This window comes from Botrytis fragariae, assembly GCF_013461495.1.
Source record: "Botrytis fragariae strain BVB16 chromosome Unknown tig00000797, whole genome shotgun sequence".
NCBI lineage: Eukaryota > Fungi > Ascomycota > Leotiomycetes > Helotiales > Sclerotiniaceae > Botrytis > Botrytis fragariae.
Genome location: NW_023501013.1, coordinates 1,001,499 through 1,011,412, shown reverse-complemented (window position 1 = coordinate 1,011,412; position 9,914 = coordinate 1,001,499). Strand labels below are relative to the sequence as shown.

The 9,914-nt window shown below is 43.7% G+C and overlaps 4 protein-coding genes across 4 annotated transcripts; 2 read left to right on the top strand and 2 right to left on the bottom strand.

Annotated features, from left to right (window-relative positions):
- Nucleotides 1-1,400: 1,400 nt before the first annotated feature.
- On the bottom strand, nt 1,401-1,780 carry Bfra_010692 (uncharacterized protein; the record flags this gene model as incomplete). Its single annotated transcript, XM_037341028.1, has 2 exons — nt 1,401-1,516; nt 1,561-1,780. The coding sequence occupies 2 exons, from the start codon at nt 1,778-1,780 to the stop codon at nt 1,401-1,403; spliced, it is 336 nt and encodes a 111-aa protein (XP_037186671.1).
- Nucleotides 1,781-3,801: 2,021 nt separating this feature from the next.
- Nucleotides 3,802-5,385, top strand: Bfra_010690 (putative hydroxymethylglutaryl- synthase protein; the record flags this gene model as incomplete). The annotated part of the gene is made up of 4 exons (XM_037341027.1): nt 3,802-3,861; nt 3,950-4,052; nt 4,115-5,193; nt 5,248-5,385. 4 exons carry the CDS (start codon nt 3,802-3,804, stop codon nt 5,383-5,385), a joined length of 1,380 nt encoding a protein of 459 aa, XP_037186670.1.
- A 999-nt stretch (nt 5,386-6,384) lies between these two features.
- Nucleotides 6,385-6,957, top strand: Bfra_010689 (putative lipase esterase protein; the record flags this gene model as incomplete). Its single annotated transcript, XM_037341026.1, has 1 exon — nt 6,385-6,957. The coding sequence occupies one exon, from the start codon at nt 6,385-6,387 to the stop codon at nt 6,955-6,957; it is 573 nt and encodes a 190-aa protein (XP_037186669.1).
- A 1,345-nt stretch (nt 6,958-8,302) lies between these two features.
- Bfra_010688 (putative peroxisomal membrane anchor protein) lies at nt 8,303-9,559 on the bottom strand (the record flags this gene model as incomplete). Its single annotated transcript, XM_037341025.1, has 4 exons — nt 8,303-9,052; nt 9,101-9,420; nt 9,471-9,477; nt 9,527-9,559. The coding sequence occupies 4 exons, from the start codon at nt 9,557-9,559 to the stop codon at nt 8,303-8,305; spliced, it is 1,110 nt and encodes a 369-aa protein (XP_037186668.1).
- Nucleotides 9,560-9,914: the final 355 nt, after the last annotated feature.

The window sequence follows — 9,914 nt, the reverse complement described above, 5'->3', positions numbered from 1 at the left end:
CTAACAGCCGATAACGTTTACGAAAATCACGAGAGCACTTTGGAGGTAGTGGAAATTCGAATAAATTCAAAGCTCACTTCTAATTGTTCTTTGATGATTTTTAATGAAAGTCTTGCTTCGGAATATCATCGTTAGATGCCGGGAAATCTGTGGGGATGAAAATAGAATTTGAACATTTTTTCAAATTGTGAGACCGACAGAGCTTTACAAGGAATAGTAAAGATGGTGTTGCGGGTATAGAATCCATGGATGGTGTTTCTGAAATTCATTAATATACATTTGCTGACTTCAAAAATCGAAATGTTACGTACAGTTATGTATCTGCACCTGCATTTTGGTAGGAATGGTAAGCAACAGTTTATTGAATTAGACAAGTTTTCTCGTAGCGAGGCGATGAAGGGGCTGAGGTGGTGGACTCGTGGGGTATATCTTCCCAAATGTTTTATTGTATCAAAACGAACAGAGGACATTCACATATCTTCACCCTCCATCCTCTCATTTCTCATCCATTGATGCCCAAATGATAAACCAGTCAAAACTCTCAAAGTCTAAAGAATTATCATTTCATGCATCTCATTCAATCATTCATTTCATTATCTATTAACCTGCTGCCTCTTCGGTATTGATACCCTGTGTCTGATACTACACCAAGCACACCAAAGCCCCGCAAATTGAACATGGGATACACTTGGGATAAATCTTTTTCACACCCCTTCGCATCAAACCGTGCGAACCAACTGCCGTAAGACACCTGATTTGGATATCACCGGCACACGCCGAAGCACACGATACATTTCCGCTACAGTGCATTTGCATCATCTGTTGGTGATCTTCGTTACGGAGAAACTACTATGGTGTAGAAAGAAGGAATTCCGACATTCCAGAAAATCTTATGGCTTCCCTCTAAATTGCGTGTTTACGAGGAATAAGAACGAGTGGCTCAGTAGCCAAACTTTGTCTCGCCGTTTTGTCTTGTTCAACTAATGGTTGTCAAATTTCAAAAGTAATGACTTGGCTCTTGGCACTCGTCTCGGCTTCCTCCATTCCAAATATTTCCCAAGCTCCAGTCTAAAGCTTGATACTGTCTGTACTTGTAAATAGACCAAAACAATCCGAAATCTATGATTTCATGCTTAATTTTGATGGTAATGAAAGCTCTAAAAGCTCTCCGTCAAATAGGTAGGTAAAGCTCTGTGCTTGATGGAACCGATAGGCGATACTGAATCATGTCACAAGGACTCATATATTTCTCCTCGACTCACCAACTGATGTCTTTTTTTGGTAGAATATTTCTCTTGCCGATGGGGATATTACCCAAAAATGCCTAATATGGAAATGATCTCCTTGGGTTAAGAAAAGCAATGCTTCATAAGAGTACCGGAAAAGATCAAAGTTTTTCCTTAACCCTCCTTTCGCATTCCTTTCCTCTTCCAGCCGGCTGTCTGTGGGATAAACATTTCCTCAAAATCTGAGGATACAAAGACTTGATATGATTCATCCCAATTTCCAAAGGAGTCTCGTCAATAAAGATTTATTATTGCGAAATCTTAGTTTACCTACTCGAGCTACTCTTGGCGATTATATCTTCGGGTGAATCCGCAACTCGCCATTTATTTCCCATCACCGATATGAATCCGATACTAAACTTACTTGAACACGGGAAGACACATTCCCGCGTTCCCGCGTCGGATCGGACTTCGTAAATTTCGTTAGGGTATCTGTTCCTGATTTCTGAGCGCTCGATACCGTGATTCTTACGTAGTAGCTTCTTCTGGAACATTTGAAGATTATTCAGCTTTAGTATAAAAAGGAAGGAAACTCGACGCCTAGGCTCCTTGAAAGCTAACATCATCCTCCGGTCACATCCTACATCGTAGAATTCTCAGACGAAGCAGATTTGTTCGAGAGAGTGAGTGTGGCGTGATATATATATATATAGACGATATCCGGTTTCAGCAGCTTGTAGTCTCCAAGCGTCGACTTGCCTTGGATGAAAACAGATGTGTATTCTTGAGTCTCGACTTGCCTTGAATGATTAATAGATCATGTGGAGATAGTGATAAGGCTGTGTATCGGAGTATATCCCGCACCGTGAGGTAATTATATGAATCTTGAGCTCGTCCTCAAGGTTCTCAGATCCATTTTGACACCATTTTGAAGAATTTCTTCCAAGATTCCGATATCATGACACATAACATATAAAGATGCTGTCTGAAGTGGAGAGATTGTGGACACTCTCGATGGAGAATGTCCAAGATCAAAATTTTAATCTTATCTGATCAAAAAGATAATCAAGATAAAAAAGATCTCCGGGTCCGAGGCGAGCTATTGTACAGAAATCCATGGAAACTATCCACCTGGCCAAGGAAACTTTTCACTTCATCCATACTTGAACATCTTCTGTAAATTTGTGACTGTACTGATGGTGTGATTTCCAGCATTGTGCCACAGTCTCACATCAAAGAGGCTTTATCATTTTGTACCCTTTCTGATCTTATGCGAGCTCAACCATGGAGGGCGAAAGAAGTTCAGTGAAGACTGTAGATGCTGAATGTAGTTTGTTTGCCTCATAGTAGAAATGCATAAGGACGTATTCGGCCGATAGACCAGAGCTAACGTGTGAAAAAAGTTGCTAATCTGCCAGCCACTTCTCGAATGGTAAGCTTTCACGAGTTTGGCTTGACCTGATGTTCGTTCCTGCATGAGCTAACCAATATTACAACCTCAATTGACCCCTACTCACCAGTACTCGCACAAGCAACAACACAAGAGCTGCACCTGCACTTGAAAGTTTTAGACTCAACCGCCACATTCGCTCACTTATCCCACGCCATCGGGTAATGCAGTTGACGATATCAAGTTTTCTCTTCTTGAGGCCGATGTCGTTGTATGGTTTTCAAGGATCTCAGGATGAGAAGATGGACTCTGATGGAGTAGAGGTGAAGAATCCTGTCATGGAAACTCAGGGGTCTGCATTAGTTAGAAGGGTTCTATTTTCTTTAGCATATCCGTTGTCAAATGTATGCACGTAAAACTATATATTGTACCCTTCCTTTTTTCAGAAGGTGAGAAGACAGATAGACGAAGTATAAATTGTACCGACATCCCCCCCAACGGTGAGAGAGGAAGTGGGATGATCAATCATTGAAAAAGTTGTTGATCTTCTTCGTATACACGTACGTCTATTGTATATATTGCTTGAGTATTAAGGCCGAATCTTCGAATCTTCGAATCTTTGAATCCTCACATAGTCCAATTCTCTTCCTACATCTCACACCACCAGTACTCGAGTACATATCTCATATATCGGTCAGTCAAAATCTCCACTGTTGTCTTTCTTCATTTCGTTAGTTAGAAACTGTTGAGGGGAAACCTTACCACGAATGGCGTGAAGGGTGGTGAAGTGGACATGGGATTGTTTCCTCTCTAGGCCGGCTACCGATTATCGGGCTGTGTTGGCGGTGATCTAGCGGGAAATTGGGATTATTTTGTTGATACAGATAATCAAAAAATTCGATATAAAGATAATAATTCTTTATCAGAGTTTCCCCCTATTTCTCTTCGGATTTTTTACTTCTATTTCTATTTGGAAGGGAACAATCTCTTCTTTCTAATTCACTTGCGTTCCTAGTATTTTCGAACAATACTAACATCAATCTTTGTCTTCAGTCTCGTCAATTTTTCTTGACTGTACATACAAACGATATTTAAGAGCTTGCTCTCTAGATCCCTTTTTATCTTATATCTTCACATCAATCTTTTGAACTACACACACACACACACACACCGCCCCTCGCAATCATGTCTACTCGTCCTCAAAACATCGGCATCAAGGCCATTGAAATTTACTTCCCAAGCCAGGTACTTTACCAGATCTCCCTTTTCCACTCTGCTGCAAAATCCCGTTTGTTTATTCGGAAAACTGACTTGTGTGCTTTTCCCCCACCAGTGTGTTGCTCAAGAAGAACTCGAGAAATTCGATGGCGTTAGTGCAGGAAAATACACAATTGGTCTTGGTCAAACCAAGATGAGCTTCTGCGACGATAGAGAAGGTAAGAATTTGTATATCCGCAAAAGGTGTTCTGGTTTTTTACTTATGCGTGGCATCTTGCAGACATTTACTCTTTTGCCTTGACCGTTACCTCTCGCCTTCTCAGCAAGTACAACATTGATACCAAAACCATTGGACGTCTTGAGGTCGGTACAGAGACTCTTCTCGATAAATCGAAATCCGTAAAATCAGTTCTTATGCAATTGTTCGGAGATAACTCGAATATTGAGGGAATTGACACTGTTAATGCATGCTACGGTGGTACCAACGCGGTTTTCAACGCTGTCAACTGGGTAGAGTCGTCTGCGTGGGATGGAAGAGACGCCATTGTCGTTGCTGGAGATATCGCTTTATATGCTAAGGGTGCTGCGCGTCCAACTGGAGGTGCCGGAGCTGTTGCCATGTTGATTGGCCCAAATGCTCCAGTTGTTGTCGAGCCTGGTCTTCGCGGAACATACATGCAACACGCCTACGACTTCTACAAGCCAGATCTTACAAGCGAATACCCAATCGTTGATGGTCACTTCTCTTTGAGATGCTACACCGAAGCAGTTGATGCCTGCTACAAGGCATACAACAAGAGGGAACAAACTCTTAAGCCCCTAGCCAACGGACATACCAATGGTGCCGTCACTGAGGAATCAACAAAAACTCCTATTGATCGTTTCGATTATATGTCTTTCCACGCCCCCACCTGCAAGCTCGTTTCCAAATCATACGCCCGTATGCTCTACAATGATTACCTTGCCAACCCAACTGCGTCAGCTTTTGCCGATGTACCAGCTGAGTTGAGGGATATGGATTACGCCAAGTCTTTGACCGACAAGGTTGTCGAGAAGACATTCATGGGATTGACCAAGAAGCGTTTCAATGAGCGTGTTCAACCCAGTATCCAAGTCCCAACATTCTGTGGAAACATGTACACTGCCAGTGTTTATGGTGGATTGGTTGGTTTGTTGAGCAACGTTGATAGCGCTACCCTTCAAGGAAAGAGAATTGGTGTTTTCAGTTACGGAAGTGGTTTGGCTGCAAGTTTGTTCTCATTGAAGATCAACGGTTCCACTGAGACCATAGCAAAGGCCTTGAACTTGCAAGAAAGACTCGATGCTCGCAGAACCGTCGCCCCAGAAGTTTACGAAGAGGTGAGAATATGTTCTGAAATTTACTCCTTTGATTTCAATGCTAACATAAAATAGTTCTGCGCTCTCCGCAAGGAAGCCCATCTCCAAAAGTCATACACACCTAAGGGTAGCCCAGATACCATTGCCGAGGGTACCTACTACCTCAAGAGCGTTGACGACATGTTCCGCAGAGAGTATGAAATCAAGGCATAAATTCTCAAAGTCGATTTTAATTTTGCAGCGATTCTTTCTGCTTGCCACTTGCATAGATTACATGGGACGGCTACTTTCTTTCTTTGAATTGCATGTTTACGATTATCCTCTACACAGAGCGCGATATTCGCTTGCACATACTCTTCACGTCTAAATAGACCAAGAGTGTGGTAGATACAGGTTCCGGGAAATGAAGGGGAGGGACGGGGATGGAAATTTCAATGCCTGGGATGATTTCAATGAAATAGGAATTTTAATATTTTTGATACAAATGATGGAAAGATTGGGAAGGACAAAAGCAAGATTAAAGCATTGTGTGGATGCTGGTTGAATCTTCTTAGGTTTTGACCTAAATATGGATGTAGACAAGCAATGATAGATATGAGAATGATAATTTTGGATCTTGGTTCATGATTTTCATCACTTGCCCATTTGTAACAATTGATTGCGACTACTAACTACTAGGTACTAAACGGGCATTTCGCTTCAACAGAATTCTTCCCCCTCTCTTCTCTCAGCCTCTTAGCCTTAGACCTATCACGAACATTGAACGCAAACGCACAAGCTTGCGAGACGAAACATTTCATTGACCAGTCCCAATCCGTTGAATCAAATATATACAACCAATATTAATGTACACGTTCTGAAAATTGATGCATCAAACAGCCGAGGTTCATTACAAGCGTATTAGCGTCGCATGGGGAAGGTAAATTGGGATCAATTGAGTGGCGTTCCGCAATATCATGTATTTACCCTAATCTGAATTGTATTCCCGTGTTTGATGTTGGCTTGAAGATTTGGTATAAAGATTTGAGCTGAATCCAAGTGGATTCATAGTAATCTCTTCCAAAGAATCTATCATTCTGGAGACAAATATATAAGTCCAGCCCAACAGTTGGTCCATCTATATACTGTCCATTTTCTTCACATCCGTTGTTCCTGTTGTGCCATACATTTCTCAACACCTCCTCGCATTTGCCACCCAGACCAACATCAATCATGGAGACGAATTCACCCCTCTCCATAGCAAAACTTATGCTCCCAAAGATGCCTATGATAGGGAAAACCCTTGTTTCTCACACTCTAGGCATGTCCCCCCATTCCACCCACTGGGATCTCAAAACCGAACTCACAGTCAACATTCTCCGCTCTTTCCTGTACGCCGCCCCATCCCCCATTTCCAAAATCCAAGCTGTGACACTACAGGATTCTGGAATCAAAGGCCGGATCTGGATATCTAAAGTCACGCTGGCAATCCCCTCTGAAGATGATGTTCGTCAGAAGTTATTCAAAGTTATAGAGGACATGAAAGTCCCACTGAATTCCGGACAATCACCACAAGATGGAGGATTCCAAAAACCAGATTTATTCCCCGTAGAAGGCGAATGGACCGGCCATCGCGGCTATGCGCCTAAAAATGCCCCAAGACTTCGAATTTCAGAAGCTCAACAATACGTTGAGATGATGAAAGAAGTTACTTCTCCCGTGACAATCCTCTATATGCACGGGGAGCACACTGGCTTCTTGATCCCGCCAGCTATCGCGGCCCATGCAAGAAACTCGCCAAGATAACAGGCGGCCGAGTTCTCTCTCTTCGATATCGACTTGCGCCTCAGAACCCCTTTCCGGCTGCTTTGCTAGACTGTCTAGTCGCATATCTGCACCTCCTCTATCCACCCGGAGACTCATTCCACACCGCTGTCCCCGCCGAAAACATCATCCTATCCGGCGACAGCGCAGGCGGGAACCTCTCATTATCGCTTCTCCTCCTACTTCTCCATCTACACAAAACATCTACCCCCATAATTTGGAACGGTGTATCACGGCATCTTCCATTACCAGCCGGTCTAGCGCTTAATTCTCCCTGGACAGATCTCCTACGCTCCTCACCTTCCATGGAAACAAACAGTAAATACGACTACATACCCCCTCCATCTCTCTTCTCCCCCTCCCATTCCATCCCCTATCCGCGGTGTAAACTCTGGCCTGCGCCATCTCCGCGATCCAATATCTACTGCGAGGATGCGATGCTCATCCATCCACTTGTTTCGCCGCTGGCGGCGCAGGCAAGTGCGTGGGAGGGGAGCCCGCCAATTTTGTTCATGGTGGGGACGGAGTTGTTGAGCGATGAGAATAAGATACTAGCGCGGAGATTGGTGCGATCGGGGGTTAAGGTGCGATGGGAGGAGTATGAGTGGATGCCGCATTGTTTTGCGTTGGCGCTGCCGCATTTGAAGGGAACGAGGAGGTGTTTTGAGGGGTGGGCGGGGTTTTGTAAAGAGGTTGGGGGAGGAGGGAGGGGGAAAGGGAGAGGGAGAATGGAGGGATAGAGACCGGGGGGGTGATGATTAGTGGTAATGCTAAGGGGACTAAGGAGACAAGGATTGATGTGGAAGGGTTGTGGGAGGAGAGTGATGAAGCTGTGACTGAGAGGATGAAGAAACAGGCGAGGTTTTTGGAAGAGGAGGGCAAAGTGAAGGAGGAGAATGGGAGCATAAATGGTGGTGGAACTAATAGGGCACGACTCTGAGTATATGCTGATAGAAATTTATAATAGAATAGAAACTAGATGATATTCTGGTCTAAAGTGCTTGATATCAAACATAAATTGATGATAAATGTACAGGACTACATGAGAATGACCATTGTTCCTCCTGGTCTCAGACGTTTCAGTGTACAGTTAAATGAGTTCTTAAATGACTGATAAACCTAGCGCCAAATAAATAAACTTCCCTGCCGTTGACCGAAATCTAGGCACTCCCTTCGTATAATAGACCCAACACAGATACTTATGTTTCATTATATTATATTGTTAACATCCTACGCGATATATTCCAAGATCTCCGTCTCCAATCATTAACACCCTAACGCGCCGTTCCATGCAATTTCATTGACTCCAGATATGCCGATGTTGCATTTATGCCTGAGCTGACCCGCTTGCTTCTGGTGTTCCATTTGTGGTGGTAGTTGTTGGGATAGAGCTAGTGCTCTTGGTGGCAGCTGCCATTTGCCAAGCTGGAATCTTTGCTCCTCCTGCTGGCGCACCAGTACTGAAATTGAATGGAGTGACATTTCGACCTTGAACAGATGCTACGGCTTCAGTACCTGAGCTGGTACCGACTGATGCTGGTCTAGGAATGGTGGTTTCCATGGGTGAATCCGCGGCAGGAGTCGGGTTGCTAGGAGTGGTAATCGAAGTGATTGGAGAAGGGGTCGATGGTAAAGCTGAACTTTGAACTCTGTTGTATGGAGTCACATTCGAGGGTGGGTTAATTGCTGAGGTTGGATTCATTCTTTGACCCATCAATGTCTTCAGACTCTTCATTTCCACAGCCAACTCTTTCAATCTATTGTCTGTCACTTCCTTCTGCCCTTCCATGGCTCTGGGTATTAAATCCTTGAGCCCCCTGACCTCATCGCCCATACGTCGAGATTCTTCATCCCTTCTTCGGCTCGCAGATTTCAGTTCGTTAATCACAGTCTCTACTTCGGTTAAGGCTATGTCTAATCGTTCTGTTCGTTCTTGCTCGGTTGTCTTGAGAGTTTCGGTATCTTTAGCTAACTGATCAAGAAGAGAGAATGCTTTTTCAAAGGAATCGTCAATCTCCTTCTTGTCTTGCTCCAGTTGAGGAGGTGTGGGAGGAGCGATTATTGGATAGATATAACGCTGATTGTGTTAGCAGACTCGATGCCTCCGAATAAGCTGGACCTTTACCTTAGCCAGAAAATATGCCCCGTATCCTATGCCACCCGTTACCGTGGCCATGATAAACCAATCTCTCCAGTCTCGTTTTGGCACTTCGGGCGGGGGAGGCTGTTGCCAGGGATATTGTTGATAACCCCCATACCCAGGTTGAGGTTGTCTCACGAGCTGTTGTTGTGGTGCATAATTCGAATAGTTTTGTGGCGCTGGCGATTGTTCGCCGCTGGCTCTTCCTAAGGCCGCATCGACTTCTTCCTGTGTAAGATTTTTTGATTGTAAAAACGCGATTCGATTCTCTAAGGGTGATGCAGAGACACTTGGGTCCTGAAGAACTATTGACATGTTAGAAATGTTGAAGCCATCTCAGCTGGAATATTCTCACATGAAACCTAGTGAAGCATCAGTATTCGGTTTTAAACAGGAGTTAGAATAACTTACAGCAGACACCACGAGTTCCTCACGAATCGCCATGTTGAGTATAGATGAAAAGGAGAAAAGGAAAACCAAACTTCTTCTCACCGTCAAACAAATACCAAGCTGGGAAATCTGGGGAACTGAACACTAAAATATGAATGGCCGGAACCGAGGTACCGCGACCTTTGCTCCCTTTCACCTTTGTTCAGAATCCCTTGATAACACGTGATCGTCTTATCTGATTTTGAAGCTAATCCAAATTGAATTGTTTACTTTCCCCAAGCGTTGGCCCTTCGATACACCAAACTCAGAAGTTTTGTTGTCGCAAATCTGCATGTTTATGTAAATAAAAATACTTCAGATAAACAACCTTTTACGATCTTCAATATCATCTTTCATATAGAAAGAACTC